Source organism: Alnus glutinosa, chromosome 14 (genome assembly GCF_958979055.1).
Source record: "Alnus glutinosa chromosome 14, dhAlnGlut1.1, whole genome shotgun sequence".
NCBI lineage: Eukaryota > Viridiplantae > Streptophyta > Magnoliopsida > Fagales > Betulaceae > Alnus > Alnus glutinosa.
In genome coordinates this window covers 4,431,954-4,456,399 of record NC_084899.1, presented here as the reverse complement: position 1 = coordinate 4,456,399, position 24,446 = coordinate 4,431,954, and the positions used below count along the sequence as shown (strand labels likewise).

General features: G+C 37.8%; 1 protein-coding gene and 1 long non-coding RNA gene across 2 annotated transcripts in view; both read left to right on the top strand.

The window, feature by feature from the left end:
* The window catches only part of LOC133857856 (uncharacterized), a 99,730-nt gene extending 77,366 nt beyond the window's left edge, over positions 1 to 22,364 (top strand). The window contains exons 4-5 of the long non-coding RNA XR_009898386.1: positions 20,684 to 20,781; positions 22,089 to 22,364. This is a non-coding gene — a long non-coding RNA (uncharacterized LOC133857856). The remainder of the gene's footprint in view (positions 1 to 20,683; positions 20,782 to 22,088) is intronic.
* Positions 12,926 to 14,304, top strand: LOC133858081 (uncharacterized). The gene is made up of 2 exons (XM_062293518.1): positions 12,926 to 13,691; positions 13,788 to 14,304. The coding sequence occupies exons 1-2, from the start codon at positions 12,926 to 12,928 to the stop codon at positions 14,051 to 14,053; spliced, it is 1,032 nt and encodes a 343-aa protein (XP_062149502.1). The 3' UTR covers positions 14,054 to 14,304.
* Positions 22,365 to 24,446: the final 2,082 nt, after the last annotated feature.

Below are 24,446 nucleotides of genomic sequence, written 5' to 3'. Positions count from 1 at the left end.
GCCCATCTAGACGGTTGCACAGGAACTGGTTTAACTATCTTGAAATTTGCATAGAATCTTCATGGACATCTTCTAGAAACTTGTGACATGGCTTGAATTAAACACTTGTCCATATTACTTGAAGATTCTGAATAAGAACCGATCATCCTGTTAAAATGCAACCGTTACATAAAGTGTTTTTGTCATCCAGAATGTAGCCAACATAAAATACTAACAAACTCCCCCTTTGGCCATTCTGGGACAAAAAACACTTGACCAGTTTGGAAATACATTCTCGGTCCAAAAATAAAAAATACTCCTCCTTTTTGTCTCAAAGGGACAAAGGGTAAACAGAGTATTCAGAAAAAAAAAAAAAAAAAAAAAAAAAAAAAAAAAAAAAAAACCATAACCAAACATTTCTAAAGAAACAATCAAAGGAAGATAACAAGGTTAGGGCTTTAACAAGAATTCAGCACACACATGTATCTAAACCTAAGAAAAATGTCAGATAGCTCATCAAAAATACACAAACATATAAAGAAAAGTCAAGTAATCAATGAGCATAAATTTCCCTACAGATAGAAATTTTTCAATAGTCAACTTAACTCATGCAATCTGTGTGTGTGTGAAGACTTTCTCAATAAGGTATGATCTTCGCTGATATGATTTAAAGCAATTGAATTTTCTAAATAAGAGAGAAATTCACAGTTAGATCAGTCAAAAGTCAAACCTTATCTTACTAGGGCCTAGTCACCCTCATCTGATACTCTCCCCCTAAGTAGCACTATTTTAAATTTTTACTTGCACTATGAAGGACAAGATATATTGCTGAATCAACACAGAAGCAGTGAATTTATTCATATAATCATTGAGCTCAGAACTATAGCTGCTTGTTTCTTTTTGGTGCTGCAACCTAGAAAGGAAGCCAGAATTTCTGGGGTTAGGTTCAACTAGCAAGTTGGTCAATTTGACCATCTTAGCACATAAAAAATTTCTCTAAAAAGAATTTTCAGAAGCAGAAAATCAGAGATAAAAAAAAAAAAAAAAAAAAAAAAAAGAAAAAAGAAAAAAGAAAAAAAATTACCTTAAGGGAGCCTTGGATAGTGCACATTTTCATCGCATGATGAAAGTAACTATCTATTAAAGATGCAGCATGAAAACTTAGCACAAATCAGACTTAGAATCTTAATAATATGTAGGCATATTCTATGAAAGCACAGAGAACTGTTAAAACAGATAAACATACATGAGATAGCTGAAAACTTTAGAAGAAACCTTGCATCTAATTCCTTTTTTTAAAAAATAAATAAAAAATTCAACATGCATCAGAGGAAAAGAAAAGACAATCAGTCCAAGCATGTAGGGTAAGGGCAAACCTGACCTCAGGGAGAGAGGTTTACCTATACTAAGACAAAAAAGCAGTTGCCCGACGTGCTTTGTTTGTCATCCCTATGAAATACCTGCAGAATTTTCTCAAGACAACAAGAGAAACTGTATAGGGATAGACAAAATGGTTCCATAACAAATATGCAAAGCATGAACATGATATGACAATATAAAAGATGCAATGCAAGTATACCTGACATGCACTAGGATTTAGAAACCATAATCCTAGGCATATGTGACCTCACTTACTAGGTGGGTCTGCTCCCCCTTGGGAAGTGAGTGTGTCTATCCTGTCCTCCATCCTTCGGCTGCAGTTCCATATATCTGATCAAGCTCCGCATAAAGCTGCCAGCAATGGGCAATTCTTCATAAGATGGATCCTTTTTAGGCGTCTGCGGCTTTTCCTCATGATGCTGAGATTTGTTCTTCTTTGGCAACCATGCTTGTTTTAAAGGAACAAACTTTTGTTGTTGTCACTAATGCCTTGAAGTAGGATATCTTACATGAGGTCCAGACTTTCTAGGTGGGTCCTTCTGAGGCTGAGGACCCCTGGGTCTGACATGATTATGAACTCCACATTGGTGACATATGGGAGTTTTGTACATAGAAGCATACCTTGGTAGTTTCCTCTGAGCTTGATGCTTCCTAGGAGGTTTGGTGCTCGTAGAATCTTTCTTTGGCAACTCCTTCACTTTAGACCTCTGAACGAGTACGTACGGGCACTTGGGTCGGATGTGACCACTCAACCCATAGTGATGGCAAATAGGGACAAACTTTTGAGTGGATTGTCTCCTATGTGGAGGAACATATTTTGTCTTGGAATGTTCTTCAACATCTTTTTCTTTCTTAGGAGCATTCTTCTTATTCCAAGTTCTTGAGAATTTTAACTGACCACAATTTGGTCTAATATGTCCCACCATCCCACAATTATGACATGTAGGTAGGCTTCTCTCTGTAGAATGCTCAGATTTTGTAGGTGTAGTATTATCATTCTCACATGAAACCATAATAGCCTTACCTTTGTCATTCGGAGGCTCTGACCCTGAGGGCTTCGCAAACATAGTTCTGGAAGTAGAAGCAATGTTGGAGGAATTAATAGTTACATACCCGAGACCAATTTTGTCAGATGAGCACTTCTGACCTATCATCATCTGAGCTATCTTGTTGTCTGAGAACTTCTCCAACTGTAACTGTGCATCCATCAGTTTATCTTCCAATTCTGTGATTCTTTGAAGTAAGGTGTCTCTTTCTATCTTCATAGTGTTTATCTTCATCACCTTCTTCAGATTGGACTTCCTCAGCTTCATGAGTTCTATGTACAAGACACAATATTCCTCTTTTAGTTTTTCGTCACTGTGCTCAGAGTAGTGAAGATCATCCTGGTCTTCATGTGGAGCCACACAGGCTAGAAAATTCTCAGGAGATTCTTCTTCTTTTTCAGACTCATCGTTGAGAGTTGCAATGTAGGCCTTCCCCTTAGCTTGCTTAAGATTTGTACATTCGGCTCTCATGTGCCCAAAGCCGGAACACTCACAACATCTCTGACCTCTAGGATCTTCTTCTGGCTCGGCTTCACTAGGAGTTTCCCTCAATCCTTCAATGGATTTATTAGTCTTCATCAATTTATTGATCTTGGTGGCGATCATTGCTAACTCTTCTTCATTGTCTGAGTCTTCATCTGATGAGACTTTGCTTTTAGTTGCTTTGAAGGCCATCCCCTTTACTTTCTTGACTGTGGGTAGGGAATACTCATAAGTTTGAAGAGGTCCCACCAACTCTTCAATCTTCATAGAATCTAAGTCCTTGCTTTCTTCAATGGAAGTTACTTTAATCCTGAAACGCTCTGGCAAAGACCTTAGAATCTTTTTGATGAGTTTTGCATCAGAGACCTTCTTCCTGAGACTCACCATCGAGTTTCTCAAGTCGTTGATCCTAGTGTAAAACTCACCGAATGTCTCATTCTCTAACATCTTAATTTCTTCAAATCTAGAAATCAACATCTGGAGCTTGGCAGATTTAACAAGTTTGGTGCCCTCATATGTTGTTTCTAAGATTTTTCATGCTTCACAATTTGAAATTCTTGCTAATTCGATGGGGAAAGCGCTTGACATAGAGCATGGAGGGCTTTATCATTGGAAAATTGTGCACTATTTTGAGCAACAGATAGTTCGGCAGTTGTAGCCTTTGGTTTAATCCAACCAGTTTCTACAATTTGCCAAACATCAATAGATTTTAAAAAGAAGCACATACAAGCTTTCTAATACCTATAATTCGTGCTATCAAAGGCTGGAATGCAATGAAGACATTGAGACATTATATAAGAAAAAAATTGAAGTGAAAAAGATCACACTCAAGAAATAAATCTTAAACAGAGCTTGGCAAGGTCTGATACCAATTGAAAAATAAAATATTGACTTCTAAATTACTAAGTGTGTGTTCGTGTGCAACAAAATATCTTAAATGCGGAAAATAAAAGAGACAAGATATTTGTTGACGAAGTGGAAACTCTGTGAAGAGAAAAACCACTATGGGGCAGCCAAACCCAGGAAATTCATTATCCAAAGACAAAGCAAGTTACAAAGCACTCGTACTCACAAAACCTATTGCAGTAGTCATACATTTAACTATAATACAAAGCCCATCATGAATGCTTCCCAACCAAGTCTCCTATTTGAAGGGGTCTTTGATGAATTCCTTTACCTTAGGGCCGACTCTTAAGATAGACTTCATACGAATAAAGAGCACACACTGGCAACAGCTTGAGAGCTAGTGAATCTTCAAATCTCCCTAAACACCCTCTCTAAGCATTATAGAATTCTATACTAAATTCTTACAAATAACAAGCCTAGAGCCCTCTTTATATAGGCTTCAGAAAACCTTATTCTAGACAAATTCAGACTCTGGCTGTGGAGCGTCCAAACGGAAGATAGCCTTATCCAGACGGTCTTCTGCGACCGCCTTTCCAGAATAGCGCTATTCTTCCCATAACAGGTCTACGTCCGGATGGCTTGGCCGAGCGTCCGGACGGTCTTCACTGTAACTCCTTTCCGCGCTTGTAAAGGAATCCTAGAATATTCGGGAATGCTGGATAGCGTCCGGACAAGTTACCACGTCATTCGGACGTCTTCGACACTGAAGCTTCTAGACACTGTAGGGTGTTCGGACACGTTCAAAGGTCCGTCCGGACGGTTGCACAGGAACCGGTTTAACTGTCTTGGAATTTGTATGGAATATTCATGGACATCTTCTAGAAACTTGTGACATGGCTTGAATTAAACACTTGTCCATATTACTTGAAGATTCTGAATAAGAACCGATCATCCTGTTAAAATGCAACCGTTACATAAAGTATTTTTATCATCCAGAATGTAGCCAACATAAAATAATAACAATATCCATAACCGATTACCGACCCGACAGTAAATTCAAAATTACATTTTATTCAGATTTTTGATTTTTTTTTTTTTTTTTCGGTAGGCGGTTCAGTGGCGGTCGGCGGGTTTTCAGTAGTCAGTAATCGAATAATTTGCCCACCCCTGCTTAAAACATGCCTATAACGGCAAACAAATCACTCGACATATGGCCCTACCACTAAATCAAACCCTAAACAAACAACATCCCAACAAATAAAAATGGCCCTACGACTTTTTGGTAACGGGTATTCCAACATTTCACTAGAAATCATGAAGATTTTGTTCCATATTAAAAAACACCCAAAACAAGAGTCACATATTGAAATGGGTACACTGTGTATATTACCCTTAGTGTCTGAAAAAATCCAACTCCAAAAACGCAGAGCAACACATAGATCAGCGTACCTCCAACGAGGCAATGTACCTTCGGCAACGCACGTTTGGCAACGCACATCCGGACTCCGAACAACACAACTCCCCCACGGACGTCTTCACGTTTTTTCCAAGTACACCCAGCAACGTTACAACACAGCCACATGATTTTTGGCCCTACCACTAACATGAAACATGTAGATCGAAACCCTCGTTAACTCAGGCATTCTTCTCCGGTCAGGTCGAAACCCTAAGTTTAATGCTCTTCCTAGGAATATTCGAGATGAACACGCCGACCAGTTCATCCTTAGAGTACCTGAATGGTAATTTTGTAATTTTTTAGCCCTCCACCCTCATACGCGTGTTTTTCTACCAAGGGACAATTTCATAAATTCAAGATTCAAATTAGGGGACTTTTTGGGTTATTTTGGCTTAAAGAGACACGTGCACGACACGTGACTCACTTTCCATCCATTTAGACAGTAGATATTGACGGAGTGGCCAAAAAATAAGGATTTGGTAGTTTGGGAGGCCGGAGTGCAAGTCTTTGTAGTTTATGGGGCCATCCGAAAAAAGGGTGGTAGTTTGGGGAGCTAAATTGTATTTTTCCCAAAAAAACTGAGAATTGTAAAAAGAAACTCATTCAAAAAACATATATTAAACTTTACCACACGTATGCAATTGATTTCATTCGGAATATCAATAAGATTGAAATCGTCAATTGTTCGGTAATGAATGATAAGTTCTGAATGTTACACATTCAAGCCCCTTAATTTACATATGTTAAGCTCTTAGTTTTATTATAGTTTGATGTTTTGTGTTTTTTTTGTGTTTTCTTGTATTTTACAGATTTTGGAAGAAAATCCATCAAATTCCAAGATTATAACAAAGTTAGCAAACTCACTTTTGGATAGATTCAATTCCAATCAATTTTGAATTTAAGGAAAGAGAAGTCGGCAAAAATTCGTTATTTTTGGAAAGAATCCAAAATGAGCATGTCTCGATAATTTAATCATAAATTTTGTCTCAAGTATTGGATTGCAACAAAATTTATGGCGTTGGAAAGCTAAGACAAAATGAAACAAATATGTCAGAAATAAGTTTTTCCTAATTCGGATGTTTACCATGCCAAAATTGCCTTGCAATAAAAGACCACAAATTTGTACGAATTTTGAAATCCTTTTCCTACTTGGATGGAAATTTCAGAAAATGAAAAGACTTGTAATTATTCTATTTGGACTAGAAGACCTATTTATAATTGTTCTAAGATTTTTAGAGCTTCTCTAATCCCTATAAATAGGCCTTTAACCTTTGAAGAAAAATACACACAAGCTTTGAGGAAGAATCAAAGGCTACATCAAGAAGGAAGTTCTTTCTAGTTTTTATTTTCTTTCTTCCTTTATTTATTTTCTGTATGTATATAATTTTAGTTTATTTTAGTTGTAACTAATACTTTAGTTAGGGCTCGATTGAAGCCCTAATCATGTCTCTTTTAAGTTTTTCAATTTGCTTTGCTACAATTTATATATTGATGCTTAACTTAATTAATTTTAGTTTCTTGAATTCCTCACATGTTTATGTTTGGCCATCATATGCATGTGGTATGAATTTGTTATTTATGTCAATTTGGATGACCAAGTCCTAGGCATTATAGAGTAACAAAAGAATCCCGACACGGTTCTTGGATTAATCAACATAAAGACAACTAGAATAGATACCATATTCCAATCTGAGTGTGTTTACCGATTTCCATAGATTTATACTTTCTTGAAGAACAACTTAGTAGATACCATGCTAAATCCTTCAAGGAAGAAAAGAGTTAGAGTAGATACCATGCCTAAATCGTTGCTCAGGGAAATTAATGGTTTAGGAGAAGATACCATTCCCTTGTGGTTGGTAAACATTAAGCATCATGTTATGATTGTAGTATTGTGCATATTACGAATCTTATTTGAGTATGATTAGCGGTGGATATTGAAGCCCTACCTTTTCTTATTATTATTTTTAATTCAATCTTTTATCCCGTCTTATTAAACATATCTCTTTTAGGAATATCTTTTTAAGCATAATTTACCAATCCTCGTGGGAATGATCTCGTATTTGCCTACTATACTATCTTTCTGATCTTGTGCACTTGCGAGTAAAATATACAAGTATTTGCCTATTTATTTAGGTAGATATTTGCTCAACAAGTTTTTGGCGCCGTTGCCGGAGATTGTGTTAAATTGTGTTTTTAAAATTTTCCTTTATTTTAGTTATTTTTGTTTTTGTTCATCTAAAAAAAAAAAAACATATTCTCTTCTGTTTCTGAGTCTTTTCTGCAAATTTTAGATTCTGGTCTTGCGATCGAGTGCACAATTCATTTACGCTCGAGCGCAACTAGGATCAAGCACAGTGGGTCTTCGATCTCAGAATTTAGACATCATTACATACGATCCAGAGATCAAACGCATTATTCGACAGTGTAGAGACACCTCAGAATTAGAAAACATATTCAAAGTTGAAGAAGACATGGCAGGAGTACGTGTAGAGAATCCACCCGAGCGGAAGCCGATGAAGAGTTCCTTCATACCACAAAATCCAAATCAGCCCTCTTGCATTGCTTTTCAACTGAATGTGCAAAGCAATTTTGATTTGTCTCCGTTGCTCAATATGGTTCCACACTATAGAGGCACACCTACAGAGGATCCATATCTATACATTCGGGACTTCTTTGATCTTTGCAAAACTCAAAACGTCCATGGCTTAAATGCGGAAGGAATCAGGTTAATTCTCTTCCCTTTTTCCTTGAAAGATAATGCTAAGTTATGGTTGAATTCTTTGGCTACATGGTCTATTCACAATTGGGAGGAGTTGACCACAAAGTTCTTGTAAAAGTTCTTTCTAGCCCAACGAACTAGGCAATTGAGGAGGGAGATTCAAACCTTCCAACAAAAAGATGGAGACCTATTCTTTGAGGTGTGGGAGCACTTCTAGGAGCTACTTCTAAAATGCCGACATCACAATCTATCTTAGGACAATCATGTACAAGCTTTCTATGAAGGTTTAAATGATTCTAACAAAAGTCTTATAGATTCAGCTTGTGGAGGTGTACTAATGGAAAAGAATAGCGAGGAGGCAAAAGAACTGTTTGAGACTTTAAGCGAAAACTCTCAACAATTCTCATCGCGAGGGAGGCAAGGACTCAAAAGAAAAGACGTCTATGAAGTGAATGGCAATAATGGAGTTCAAACTCAGATGGCTACCTTGGAGAGGAAACTAGATATGCTAGTGAAAGTCATGACTAGTCATAACATCTCCCCCATTCAACAGATTGCTCAAGTGGAGGTATGTGCCATATGTTCTCATTTTGACCACACCATTGAGACTTGCCCCATGTTTTCATTTACAGGTTAGGAGCAAGCAAATTATGTGGGCCAGAATAATTACCCTCAAAAGAACAATCCATACTCCAACACCTACAATGCAGGGTGGCGAACCCACCCCAATTTTTCATGGAGTAACACTCAGAATGTGCAAAATCCCCAAGGGCAACAAAGAAATTTCCAACAAGGAAATAACTATCAAGCTCCCCACAAGTGGTCCAACCGAATCTAGAGCCAAAGAAGAATGACCTCGAAGATGCTCTACTTAAATTTTTGACTGAGCAACAACATACCAATGCTCAGACAAGTCAAGCTATTCAAAGATTGGAAACACAAGTGGGGCAGTTGGCCAAAGAGTTAAGTGAGAGAAAAAGGGGCGAATTCCCAATGGAAGCTCACTGTGAACAAATCATCAACCACATCAAAAGAGAAAGAGAGCTTCAAAGTCAGTTGGTGGCTAATCCTAGTGGATATTACGTGGAGGATTGGAGTTCTTCCTATCATGAGCAAGCTATCACAACATTAAGGAGTGAAGAAGTGGTCGAAAATCATAAGAAAGAGGAGAAGGAGGAGCAAATTGAGGTCACAAATGATCTACATCAGGAGAAAGGCAAGGAAGTGAGCACCGAGGCCTCTTCAACATCAACTTCTATTCCTGAATTACCAAGAGGCCATGAGAATAGTCTGTTACTCCTATTAGACGAGCCAACTGTGGTCATCAAAGCAGAAAAACTCTCTAAGTATTCTCCTCATAGTATTCTAGTTTATGATTCCCTTCCGGATTAGAAACTATTTGAGAATTCTCAGAGTAATTTACCCCAATCTGTGAGCATTAGGAACTACCTTTCTGTAGGTAGAATTCATTCTCTATGGTCCAAGAGAAGAAAAGATTGGTGCTTCAAGTTTAAACTCAAAAGCTACTACCAACAGCGCTCGAGTAGTCCAGGAGCTCAAGCACATCTGCCCAGATTAGTGGTTCTGAGGCCACTGTATGCACTAAAAATCCATATCCTCTAAAGAATTCTGGTTTTGTTTTTAATTATAGTTCATTTTATTTTGGTTAATTTTAGTTTCTATTCTTTTTTATTTTTTAGTTTTCTTTTCCTTGGTTTTGTTTTTCTAGTTTTGTTTTTCAGGGACAAGTGTTTTTGCATTCAAGTTTGGGGGTATGCTACGAGCCATACCTAGTCTAACCAATTTTCTCATCTCCCAGGTATGATCTTTCAATTCTATCTACACATTGAGGACAATGTGTAATTTAAGTTTGGGGATATGGGACGCACACAATTTTTGTTTTTTTTTTTGTTTTTTAAAAAAGTAAATTGAAATTGCATGTTCTTGTTATTTTTAAGACTTTGGTTGATCTAAAAATTGTGATTTGAATTTCATTGGTGAGCTTAGAATGTTGAACACATGATCATTTGAAATTGATGCTCAGGTTCTACTACTTACTTTTGGCATCTAAGGATTCATTTGTTTCAATCTAAACTATCACAAGTACATTAACATATAATTTGTGAGGTATGATAAATGAACTTGATTGTGTATTTTTCAATGTCTTGGGTGAAGTTGGGTGACTTGTTGGATGGATACCTTGGTATATATATAATAATAATAATAATAAAAAAAAAAGAAACCATTTTTTAAGCTTTTATTGAGTAACTGGACTTCTTGACTCATTAAACATTGAATGTTCACGTCAAAAAGTAAGAAATTTGGATTGGTTAAAGTCATGACTAGTTTAGTTCTGTAGCCTTTTTGACTCGAGTTAATAAGCTCTTAGGGGTGTTTCCACACCTAGTGCCTTAAAGCTATCTAGTTTGGGAGCATTAGCCTAACACTCATTACATGGGTCAATTAGAAAGTTTAAGAGAACTAAGCATTGCACAGTCTGACCAAGAAAAGAAAAAAAAAAAAGAATAAAGCTCTTGCTATTATGCCTTGGTTATTCAATTTGATGGGGATCTCAGTGAATTTTGAGATATTGAATCATTGCACATTGGAATTAATTTGAAGCCTCATGATTATGTGTTAGTTCACCTTAAACTGAATTGAACTTGTGATGCCTCAGCTTGTCGTTTGTAAGTGGTTAGACTTTGGAATTCTATTTTATATTGAAGATGGAGTTTATCTTTCTAAGCCTGCTAATGAATGAGAATCATAATTTTGGTGACACTTAACTCTTTGGAATAAACATGAATTTTGGCGTAATGTTTGTGGGTATCATTCATGGCAAACCCTCACGAGACTTCACTCGTCCACTGGGGTGTCCTAGGGGTTTAAAAGGCTTATTGCAAAAGCTAAATGCAATCATGTTTCCCGCGACAAAGGAGGTAGAGTAGTTATTGTTTTAGTTTTCTTTTTATTTTCAATTCTGCATTGCTAAGGGACTAGCAATATGTAAGTTTGAGGGTGTGATAAGTGCTGAATGTTACACATTCAAGCCCCTTAATTTACATATGTTAAGTTCTTAGTTTTGTTATAGTTTGATGTTTTGAGTTTTCTTGTATTTTACAGATTTTGGAAGAAAATCCATCATATTCCAAGATTATAACGAAGTCAGCAAACTCACTTTTGGATAGATTCAATTCCAATCAATTTTGAATTTAAGGAAAGAGAAATCGGCAAAAAGTCGTTATTTTTGGAAAGAATCCAGAATGAGTATGTCTCAGTAATTTAAACATAACTTTCGGCTCAAGTATCGGATTGCAACTAAATTTATGGCTTTGGAAAGATAAGACAAAATAAAACAAATATGTTAGAAATAGGTTTTTCCAAATTCGGATTTTACTATGCGAAAATCGCCCTGCAATAAAAGACTATAAATCTGTACGAATTTTGGAATCATTTTCCTACTTGGATGGAAATTTCAGAAACGGAAGTCCTGTAATTATTTTATTTGGACTAGAAGACCTATTTATAATTGTTCTAGGATTTCTAGAGCTTCTCTAATCCCTATAAATAGGTCTTTAACCTTTGAAGAAAAATACACACAAGCTTTGAGGAAGAATCAAATGTTATATCAAGAAGGAGGTTCTTTCTAGTTTTTATTTTCTTTATTCCTTTATTTATTTTCTGTATGAATATAATTTCAGTTTATATTAGTTGTAACTAATACTTTAGTTAGGGCTCGATTGAAACCCTAATCATGTCTCTTTAAGTTTTTCAATTTGCTTTGCTACAATTTATATATTGATGCTTAACTTGATTAATTCTAGTTTCTTGAATTCCTCGCATGTTTATGTTTGGCCATCATATGCATGTGGTATAGATTTGTTATTTATGTCAATTTGGATGACCGAGTCCTGGCATAATAGAGTAACGAAAGAATCCCGACACAGGTTCTTGGATTAATCAACATAAAGACAATTGGAATAGATACCATATTCCAATCTGAGTGTGTTTATCGATTTCCATAAATTTATGCTTTCTTGAAGAACAACTTAGTAGATACCATGCTAAATCCTTCAAGGAAGAAAAGAGTTAGAGTAGATACCATTCCTAAATCGTTGCTTAGGAAAATCAATAGCTTTAGGAGAAGATACCATTCCCTTGTGGTTGGTAAACATTAAGCATCATGTTATGATTGTAGTATTGTTGGGGATAAATCCCACTCAACCCGATCCAAAGAGGAGATTCAGAAGTTTAAGAAGATATCAGATCAGAAGTCTAAGAAGATATCAGATCAGAAGTCTAATAAAGGATTAAAGTCCAATTAGAACTCTGACAGCAGTTCTAGATCAACAAGGAGCAGGAGTCCTAATCCAGGTTTGACTCCACCTCTATGCCTATAAATAGGCTCATACCCCAGGTATAAAAAAAGACTCAATTTTATGCATAGAGCATTATTTTCTCACAGAAGCTAACTTAGGCATCGGAGCGGGACCCCCGGAAGGGTCCCTAGGTTTTGTTGTTTTGCAGAGTTATTGAGAAGCGTGAAGAACATCAAAGGAACGTGCAGATTCACATCATACCGGAAACTGTACCAACAGTTTGGCGCCGTCTGTGGGAAACGATTATTCGTTCCTCATAAAAAAAAAAAGATCCAGCATGGTGATGAACACACGTTCCGGAAGCCAGACCAATCGACAGCCCGTGGCCCCACAGGAACCGGCTATTCAGAATAATTTGCAGCCTCCACCGAACCCTCCCCCGGGGGGTGGAGATCAAGATCGCATAGCAGCGTTGGAAGCCCAGATTGAAGACTTAAATGCAGAATTGTTACGCATGAGGACGAGACAGCCCAATCCCGAGATGAACAGGGATGAGCGTGAGGAAGAAGATCACAATAGCAACATTAATCCTCGGAGGGAGGATGACCGTCAAGGAAATCTGAGCAGAATTATTGCCGAGCTGGAGAGAAGGTGCACGGACATGGAGATGGAAAAAAAGGACAAAGGCAGATCCGTAATGGTGGACAAGCTCCTAATGGGTACAGACTCACCCTTCACCAGACGGGTGGCAGACTATCAGCTTCCCGATAAGTTTAAGGTACCCCAAATTCTAAGTTATGCAGGAGACAGAGATCCCTTGGATCACCTAGAGAATTTCAAAGCTCATCTAGACCTTCACGGGACACCCGATGAAGTAGCATGTCGGGCCTTCCCTCTTACTCTTTCGGGGAATGCCCGAGACTGGTTCAGGAAGCTGCCCCCGAATTCCGTTGATCAGTTCAAGGAATTGTCCAAGATATTCCTAACGGAGTTCTTGGCTTTCCGGACAAGGAAGAAGCCTTCGGGATATTTGCTATCATTGCACCAGCAAGGCAATGAGAGTCTTAAGGAGTTTATGGCTCGGTTCAACCGAGAGAAGGCTACGGTCGAAGATCCGACCGAGGATATGATTTTTGCTGCCATTTATCAGGGAATTTCACCCGAGGAGCCTTTGATGAAGAAGTTGATCCGGAAGCAACCGAGTACCTTGCAGGGCCTCATGGATAAGGTAGAAGAATTCATCAATCAGGAAGAGACGCTGAAGTCTATGGCCAGTTCTAGACTACCCCGAGAGACAGCCCCAGAAAAGAAAAGGAAAGAACTCAAGAAAGCTGATTGGGAAGAGCAGAGGCAGGTAAAGAAGTTCAAAGATTACAACTTTACACCTCTCAATGCCGAGATATCAGAAGTCCTCATGGAGATCAAGAGAGATCCGGCGTTTCGGGAACCACAAAAGATACCAGGTGATCCTCCTTATAAGAATGCAGGGAAGTATTGTGATTTCCATAAACAAGCAGGTCATTACACCGAGGGGTGCGTAACCCTAAGGTTGTTAATAGAAGAATTCATAAAGAATGGCAAGCTAGTTCGGTTCTTGGGAGAGCGACGGAACCATCCAGGAAATAACAGGCCTCGGAATCATCAGGACTATCAGCCCCGAGATCAACAGCCACGGGATTATTATCCCCGAGACCGTCCTCAGCTAGACGAAAGGCCTCAAGAGAATGCTCCCCGAGATGACATAGAAAGAAGAGAGGACCGAAGAAGCAGAAGCCCACAGCATAGAGAGCCGAGGCAACAACAGTATCTGCCCGTGATCCCATAAAAAGGACTCTCGGGAATTTCAGGCTTGCTTTTATTTTTTAGTATTTATATTTGCAAAGAACTAGAATTTTATTTTTAATTCAGACTAGACAGAAAATTCCCCAGATTTTGGGAATAAGTATTTTCAGAATAAATGAATAAAGCTGACTTAAGCATCGGAGTGTTCCCGGTCTAAGGACCAGGAACCCGTTGATGTTGTTTCTTTTGCAGGCAAAAACTTCTCGGATCAGTCCTTGCCGAGAAGGAGCCTCTCGGATCAGTCCTAGCCGAGAGCAAGAAAAACTTCTCGGATCAGTCCTTGCCGAGAAGGAGCCTCTCGGATCAGTCCTAGCCGAGAGCAAGAACAACTTCTCGGATCAGTCCTTGCCGAGAAGGAGCCTCTCGGATCAGTCCTAGCCGAGAGCAAGAACAACTTCTCGGATCAGTCCTTGCCGAGAAGGAGCCTCTCGGATCAGTCCTAGCCGAGAGCAAGAAAAACTTCTCGGATCAGTCCTTGCCGAGAAGGAGCCTCTCGGATCAGTCCTAGCCGAGAGCAAGAACAACTTCTCGGATCAGTCCTTGCCGAGAAGGAGCCTCTCGGATCAGTCCTAGCCGAGAGCAAGAAAAACTTCTCGGATCGGTCCTTGCCGAGAAGGAGCCTCTCGGATCAGTCCTAGCCGAGAGCAAGAACAACTTCTCGGATCAGTCCTTGCCGAGAAGGAGCCTCTCGGATCAGTCCTAGCCGAGAGCAAGAACAACTTCTCGGATCAGTCCTTGCCGAGAAGGAGCCTCTCGGATCAGTCCTAGCCGAGAGCAAGAACAACTTCTCGGATCAGTCCTTGCCGAGAAGGAGCCTCTCGGATCAGTCCTAGCCGAGAGCAAGAACAACTTCTCGGATCAGTCCTTGCCGAGAAGGAGCCTCTCGAATCAGTCCTAGCCGAGAGCAAGAACAACTTCTCGGATCAGTCCTAGCCGAGAAGGAGCCTCTCGGATCAGTCCTAGCCGAGAGCAAGAAAAACTTCTCGGATCAGTCCTAGCCGAGAAGGAGCCTCTCGGATCAGTCCTAGCCGAGAGCAAGAAAAACTTCTCGGATCAGTCATAGCCGAGAAGGAGAGTCTCGGATCAGTCCTAGCCGAGACCAAGAAGAAAACTCTCGGATCAGTCATAGCCGAGAGCAAGAAGAAACTTCTCGGGGGGTCGGATTTAACCCTCGGGTTTTGCAGATTTTTCAAGATACAGGGAGAAAACCCTAAGGAAAAACAAGAAGGTAATTGGGGGGTAAGATTTAACCCTCGGGTTTTGCAGGTTAGCAGGTTTTCAGAAGGAGACAAAGATCGGGTTTCTTTAGACATGGAATTCCCATTATTCAAGCAAGCTTTGGATAAGGGAATTGGGGGGTAACTGTTGGGGATAAATCCCACTCAACCCGATCCAAAGAGGAGATTCAGAAGTCTAAGAAGATATCAGATCAGAAGTCTAAGAAGATATCAGATCAGAAGTCTAATAAAGGATTAAAGTCCAATTAGAACTCTGACAGCAGTTCTAGATCAACAAGGAGCAGGAGTCCTAATCCAGGTTTGACTCCACCTCTATGCCTATAAATAGGCTCATACCCCAGGTATAAAAAAAGACTCAATTTTATGCATAGAGCATTATTTTCTCACAGAAGCTAACTTAGGCATCGGAGCGGGACCCCCGGAAGGGTCCCTAGGTTTTGTTGTTTTGCAGAGTTATTGAGAAGCGTGAAGAACATCAAAGGAACGTGCAGATTCACATCATACCGGAAACTGTACCAACAAGTATTGTGCATATTGCGAATCTTATTTGAGTATGATTAGTGGTGGATATTGAAGCTCTACCTCTTATTATTATTATTTTCAATTCAATCTTTTATCCCGTCTTATTTAACATATCTCTTTTAGGAATATCTTTTTAAGCATAATTTACCAATCCTCGTGGGAATGATCTCGTATTTGCCTACTATACTATCTTTTTGATCTTGTGCACTTGGGAGTAAAACGTACAAGTATTTGCCTATTTATTTAGGTAGATATTTGCACAACAATAAAGCCATCCCATTATGGTGCTCCTCATATCCTAAATCATAACCAATATTTAGAATTGTACCACAAGATTAGTTTTGTCCTATAATGCAAACGAAAGAGTATTATATCAAGACCATAATTTGAATTTAAAACTATTGCAAAGCAATTGAACATAATGAGTTACGGTAGCATTTTACCTTCCCTTTATAGATTTAATGGGGGCCAAAATTGAGTCGTCGAATGCACAGGCCTGGAGCATAATGGCTGACAACATGCAAAGGTAAGAACATAAACAATAATTAGGTATATTCAACACGTAACAGATTCCCCCAAGTTTTTATCTTTTTTATAAATTTTCCCTTTTAAGTTATTCGGGGTAAGGACCCTCCTTCGAAACCTCTTTCCCCATTTATCTAAAAAAAAGAAAAAATATATATATATTTATCTCACCCGTAATGTTACAACAAGATTTTCAAATCTTATTGCACCCAAATTAAAATAGAAATGTTTAGGATTGGACCATAACGTCAATTCTTCAGATGAACACGATTCAAACAAATCATTTGGCACTAACTGCAAGAAACAACGTTACCAACAATTAATATTTATAATGTCAAAATGATCTACATTGGAAATGTTTAATTAGTATTTTTAAGAAAGCAACTACCACAATATCCTAAATGTATAAGACTAATTTTTTTTTTTTTTTTTGCAACAACACTCCCAAGAAAGCCTTTTACTAGCTATCTAGCTCTCTTCTTCATACTTGTTGGATTAATTGATACATTTTACAAAATAAGTAACAATTTGGGGCCTATTTATGGAGATGCAATTTCAAGAAGCTAAAAAAAAAAAAAAAAACACACACACACACACACACACACACACACACACACACACACACATTAGCTATACACATACCTTGATCTCAGTATCGAACTGAAAATACATTTGGAGTCTTCGCTGAATAAATTAAACACAAATGTCAGACAAGTGCTAAAAAACAACAATGGGTAGCGAATTGATTTCAAAAATAATTTTTTAAGCTCACTGAGATTGGAAGAGGTTTTAGATACTCAAGAACATCAATCAACCTATGCATCAATTCATCTTCAGGAATCGGATAATTGGTGTCGATATGGTCATAAGATATTTTCAATGCACCAAGACAAATTAAGAATTCAATTAAACTTCTCTCTTTCAGTAATTAAAAAAAAAAACAGATTATGGGAAAATTTACTCGAAAATCTCACTGTCAATCGCACCCAGTTTGTCGTCGTAGAAATCTCAAAAATGATTTCTCATGGCAAGCTCTCCTTGTTCATTGCTTTGAAAATAAAATAAAAAATAAAAAAGAAGAAGAAGAAAAGAAGAAAAAGAATAAGAAAAAACATAATAAATTATACTTAGTTATCTCATATCAAAATAATAAAAATGCAAAATAGTACCAAATTAATTTATTTGTGAAACGAAAAAAAAAAATACAAAAAATAAAATAAAATTGTAAACCCATATTAATCCAACCAAAAGCTTTTATGTCGGTCCATCTTGTTTTGACAAGAGATACTTTGGTCATCAATGTGAAATATGAGATGTCCTGTAACGATCCACCCCCAATGACACAATACTGTCCACTTTTGGCTCTCCATATCAGACTTATCACTTCCCAGGAGGTCACCCATCCTGGGATTGCTCTCGCAGCGGCTCGCTTAACTGCGGAGTTCTGATAGGTTCATTGCCATCACGGCTTTAAAACACGTTGTGTCATATAGGGTGCATTTATACATATAAGCACATCCTCATTCCCAGACGATGTGGGACGTCACAATCACCCCCCCTTGGGACCCAGCGTCCTCGCTGGCGACCCTCATGGGATCACCCCATTCTTAGCGTCCCAGCGAGTGCCCGCCGGCAACCCTCTTGGGTTTGTGCACGCACCCACCATCTCAGGCTGGGCAATGGCTCTAATACCATTTGTAACGATCCACCCCCAATGACACAATACTGTCCGCTTTTGGCTCCCCATATCAGACTTCTCACTTCCCAGGAGGTCACCCATCCTGGGATTGCTCTCGCAGCGGCTCGCTTAACTGCGGAGTTCTGATAGGTTCATTGCCATCACGGCTTTAAAATGCGTTGTGTCATATAGGGTGCATTTATACATAGAAGCACATCCTCATTCCCAGGCGATGTGGGACGTCACAATGATGTGAAGACCGAGAAATTAAATAGGGAGTTTAGCAACTAATAAGATTGTATTTATTAAATTGATGTGATCGATATTTATATTATGGAAATAAAATACCATGGTAATAAGATGAATAAATTATAGTAGGTCCCAATTGAGTAAATAATTAATCACATTAACCAATGTGTTGATAAAATTAAATGCGGGGTTAGATATTAAATGTTAAATGATAGGATTAATAGATTTGGGGGTCCTAGTATAATTAATAATAGTTAGGGGTTTAAGGAATAAGAAAATCTCCCCCCCCCCCTCACGTCTCGCCACGTGTCCATTATCTCTTTCCCTCTTCCTTTTCTTTTCTTTCTTTCCCTCATTTTCTCTCTTCCACGATTACTTCTTCTCTTCTTCCTTATTCTTTTCTTTTCTTTCCTCTCCTTTCTTCCCACGCACGCACACTGCTGCCCCTCCCCTGTTCCAGCACCCGATTTCCTCTCCCTTTTTCCTTCTCTTCCATTTTCTTCCTCTCCTCGTCTCACTGCCATGCAAGAACACGCACAGCAGCCCGTGAGAGAGATGAACTGAGAGAGAGACTTTGATGTTCGGTTTTTCCGGTGGGTCTTCAGTGAAGCCTATAGGCGCGATTTCCGGTGATTTTCTGGCGTTCCGGAGCTGACTTACGGCAAAATCAGAGGACGATTTCCAGTGGGTCTTCGGTGGGTCGATGGAGGTAGATTCCCTTGTCTGTGATTTTGTTGAATTTCCTCTGAATTTCTGTTATGAACCCGAATAGGTTCTCCCTTGTTTGGATTATTTTCGGAGCTCTTGATTTGGGTCTTTCTCTTTGGTTTGGATTGCAATTGGTTGAGGAGCGAATTTTATGGGTTATTGTTGGATTTGTCATACTTGGGTTGAGGTAGCCGAATGGGACTTGAGTGCAATATTGGAGTTTGGTAAATCCCTACCTTTTCTTGTGATTTTTGTAATACCCAATGAGTATAGAGCTAAATAATGGTGTAAATTTCTATGGCTTTTATTAGATGCAAATTTAGGTTAATTTTGGGGGAAAATACCGAATGGGTTCCGAATTGCTTTTGATTTCTTTGGATTGCTCTAAGAACTGTATGGGTCCGAATTTAGGGTTCTTATTTTGGGTTGAGCTTACCAATTGGATTGATTGTTTCTCTTAGGGTACTTGGGATTGATTCTCGATGGTTATGGCCAAATGGATAAAGTTTGAGGTTTGTGTTGAATTGTTGTTTCTCTTGAGGAATGAAGGCTGTGTTGATGTTAGAGTTTTGATTAGGCTTCCATGAAGGCTAGATTGAATGAGTGTGTTCTTTTTAGTTTGATTTACATTGTTTTTATAGGTGTTCTCCTAATAGGGCCGAATGTGGTAAGTTGGAATATAATTTTAGGCCTTAATTGTATTTGGTTTTCGGATTTGTGATTCTGATTGTAGTTCGTATTATAGTTGTTTGATGAGCATTTTGGTTCACCCTAGCTTGACCCATGAATTTAGAGACAACCGTTTGAGGGAGAATTCTTCGGGGTATTTGTGATGTTCGGTTTAGATGGAAGATGAGGCGTTAATGGTGTTTATGGATGTGAGTTGGGGCTTTGATGGTTGGATTTGTGGGGTTGATTTTTGGGTAGCCCTTGATGGCTTTGGCCGATTATATGTAATGAAGGAGTTTTGATTCGTTTCGATATATGGCCATGGATATTAAAGATTTGGTTGTAAGAAGATCTTGACTTATTGTTAGAATAGAAACGATAATGTTTATGATTGATATTTTATGAATTTAAGGGGCTGTTTTGGATAAGCTGACCGATTAGGAGTAATGTTCATTTTAGAACCTAATTTGATGGGTAGTTATGTTAAACGGTTGGATTTGTTGCAACGGATCATTTGGAATATTCTATATAAGTTTTGATTCCTTGGCTTAACTTAATTATGTAGAATTTGATAATGTCGGGCGTAGGTGCTCACTAGGAGCTTGGGGTAAGTTAAGCTAAGCATGGGTTAGACCTAAAGCCTAAGTGTAATGCTTAGCTTTGAGGACGATGTATAAGCTTTAGTAAACGATTGTATATTCAATATGTAATTATAACCTAATTTAATATGAGTTATTAAATTAATATGTTGAACAAGATTAATGTTCTATAATCTAAACCACTTAGATGATTAACATAGATAATGAGGAGCAACAATAATAAGTAAGCTAAATAAAATAGTAAATACATTATTGTATTAATAAACAAAGATTATATGAACTTAGACATAAGTGTTAACCTAATAATAGATTAGGCACTTAACTAGTTTTAGAAGTGGATAAAGCGACGTGTGAGAGCGCGGGTAGTTAGGATGTCATAGAGTATGAGATTCAATAGTGTAGTCTAACGATACCAATGTTTGCAGGATCATGTTCGGATTGGAGACTTTAATTGGTTCTCCAATGTAGAGCCCAAGTGACTAGAGTCCAAGGAGTGTTCGAGTTGGAGTCCAATGCAGCCAAGGTGGGTATTCCACTCACTGAGAAAATATATATTTTTATATACGTATTGGATTGATAAAAATATATATATTGTTTATAAAACTGACCAACCATATGATGAAATGTATATGCTTTGAGATGATTTGTTTAGTTTCGATTATGTTTAAACTATATCAATGATGTTAAAGAGATAGTGTATGAGTGAAAAGTATTGAATAGATTTAAAGTGTTAAGTTTTGTGGTTGAGATTTAAATTATGCAAATTGTTTGAGAACATGTCATGTTGAAACTGCGCAGATTTGATAAAGAAACTAAGTTTTGAATGATTTCAAAGTGTTGGATTAAATGCTGGATTTGTTTAGTTTTGAGAGGACGTGATTTAACAACTGCATAATTTCAGCGTGACACAGTAGGGAAATATATACTGGTCAAGCACGGAACATTGAGCATGTAGTATAGAGCATACATACCAGCAGTATCAATATATCAGCAGCATAACAGTATCAGCAGCATATCAGTATATCAGCAGCATAATAGTATCAGCAGCATATCAGTATCAGCAGCATAACAGTATCAGTAGCATATCAGTATCAGTAGCATTATTAGCCCCAGTTCATGCATAGCATATATAGCATTGTTTTGTGAGAGTTGTTTTTATGTTATGAGTAGTTTTACTAGACGTATTGGATAGTCATGTGTTAATATCATACATTGAACTTGAAAGTACATGGATACATGACTACCCAGGTGCGAGTAATGGCATGTCTATGAGTAGGAAGGTTGACTGTTCTTGTTCATCAGGAAAGACGTGTTAGCATGATTGAGTTTAACTCTAGTGCTCTCATGATCTACTGACGTCAAGGCACGAAGCTGGAATATGATTAGAGATGGTGTTGCGAGTGTTTTGTTGAAGGATGTTATCCTAGTACGGAAAAGTAAGATGCCATGTTCTTTGCTTAAGACCTATGTGTATACGTGATATCTGTGATGGAGTGATCGTGTGCACATATGTCCAAGCGACCGGTGAAAAGTATTATTATAGAGGGGTCTATATGTAGAAACTTCCAAGGAGGGATGTCTGGAACTTCTACATGTTTTCACAGCTATATAGTATGTTTTAAATGATTTTTGAATAGTTGGTGTTTGCTACATTAGCTATTGGTAAATTGTGGCTAATATAGTGCTCGCACGACTAAAAATAAAATAAAGGTTGGTTCTTTGTGAAAACTCAGTTAGTCTTATATCACTGAGGTCTTAGTATGAGGTATACTAAGGCGGTGAACTCATTATTTCACCTATGCGGATGTGGATACCACCACAACCGTGTAGATGATGTTTCTTTGGCTGCAGGTACTTCGGTATAGTCGATGGGTCGGTAGCAGTGTGCTTGGGATATTATGACTGAAGCTCGCCGCGACAGTTGTAATTGTCGGACCACGAGTTGTCCACTATTTTATAGGTTTGGTATGGCTTGTGACGTTTGTGTCACTTATTCTTTGTTAAGCCATTATTATTATAGTGTTAATAAGACTCAAACAAATAGATGTTAAATGGCTCTTTGTTGTAATTAACTTGTGATAGATGTATAAGTTGTAATTTCTACTATTCAGATTTATATTTTCCGCTGCATAGATAGGTGTATGTTATACTCTGATTATCAGGTACATGTTATGGGGCATGTGCAATATGTTGGCTGAGCGACACGTAGTCGTGCCACTGCGATGACTCGTTTTATATTTGTATAAAAAAAAATAATAAAAAAAATAAAAAAACGGGTCGTCACATGTCCTATACAAGTAAGCATTGAAGTGCTCGAATATTTTGGCCCAAGTTCTTCGACACAGCTCAGGATCCAAACCTACGTTATCAATATTCTTTTATTTCCTTTTGTTACTTTCAACCAGAGAGTTGATCAACACATTGGCTTGTCAAGCATCCCATTCTATTTGCTTTTTCATCTAATGCTTACGAATAATAAACAACATTGGCTAATAATGTATTACAATTCTTTATCTGGGGATGATTGATTTTGATTTGGTTAAGCTTAGCAAACAATATGAGGTTATCAATCAGAACCATAACTGGCAGCCATCCGTTACAATTGAAGTCAGCTAAAGCCCAATGTAGTGCTCTTGCCTTAGCCAGTACAGGATTGTGAATTTTTGGTTCAGTTCTGACAACTTTTGCTCGCAGCAAAAGATGAACGCCCCGGTAGTCAAAGACTGCATATGCCAAGAAAATGTCATTTTTTAAATTACCTGCGTCTATGTAAAGTTTGGAATATTTTTGCTTCCTCCCTAGAGGTGACCATCTTGTAAATCTAACTTTAGATGTCCGATCTCAAAAAAGATGAAAAAGAAATTCATAAAAAGTAGATATCTCTAATTATGAAGAAAGAGGAGATCCAATTCATAACATGTCAATATAACAAAATTGTACAAATATATAGGTGCACATTAGTCGAATTTGAGATCTCATTTGTTTGGATTTGAGATCTCATACCGATATATAAATGTCAAGTTTATAAAGCATATTGGAGGGTATGTGTATAGATACTCAAGAACATTAATCAACCTATGCATCAATTCATCTGCAGGAATCAGATAATTCGTGTCGACATGGGCATAAGATATTTTCTTATCACCAAGACAAAATTAAGAATTCAATTAAACTTCTCTCTTTCACTAATTAAAAAAGACAGATTATGGGCAAACTTACTCAAATATCTCTCTACCAATCACATCTGATTTATTGTCGTAGAAATATCGAAAATGATTTCTCTTGGCACGCTCTCCTTGTTCATTGCTGTAAAATAAATAAATAAATTATACTCAGTTATCTCATATCAAAATAATAAAATGCAAAATAGTACCGAATTAATTTATCAGGGAAAAAAAAAAAGAAAACAAATTGTATACCCATATTAATCCAACTAAACAACTTTTGTGTCGGTCCATCTTGTTTTGACAAAAGATACTTGTCCCGTCCGTGAGAAGTGTGAAATGCCTATTCAAGTAAGCCCTGAAATGCCCAAACATTTCTACCCAAGTTCTTCGACACAGCTTAGGATCCAAATCTTGTCATCAATATCCTTTTGGCCCATTCAAACATACATTAACCTACCCTTTCAGCCTTCAGGCCTATAGATTAGATCCTAATCGTAGGATCGACTTACTCAACTAACCGCACTTGACTTGTGTATCTAACTAAAATTTGGTCCTTGTCAGACTTTCAATCAATTTACCGTATCAAACAAGCCCAATACAATGCTCTTGCCTCCTCTGTTCAGGATTGGGAATTTTTGATTTAGTTCTGAGAACTTTTGCTTGCCGCAAAAGATGTACCCCGGTAGTCAAAGAGTGCATAGACTAAGAAAATGTCATTTTTTAAATTAACCGCATATCTGTAAAGTTTGGAATATTTTTGCTTATTCTCTGGAGGTGACCATCTTGTAAATCTAATTATAGATGTCAGACTTGAAAAAAAGAAGAAGAAGAAATTCATAAAAAATAAATATCTCTAATTATGAAGAAAGAGGAGATCCAATTCATAACATTCCAATAAAACAAAATAGTACAATTATATAGGTGCACATTAGTCAAATTTGAGATCTCATTTGTCTGGATTTGAAATCTCATACAAATATATAAATTTCAAGTTAATAAAGCATATTGGAGGATATGTGTA

Excerpts from the sequence above, each read along its gene's own strand:
- LOC133858081 (XM_062293518.1), top strand. The coding sequence starts at position 12,926 with ATGGTGGACAAGCTCCTAATGGGTACAGACTCACCCTTCACCAGACGG. Across the intron at positions 13,692-13,787 it reads GGAACCACAAAAGATACCAG|AAGAATTCATAAAGAATGGC; the intron begins GTGATCCTCCTT and ends GGTTGTTAATAG.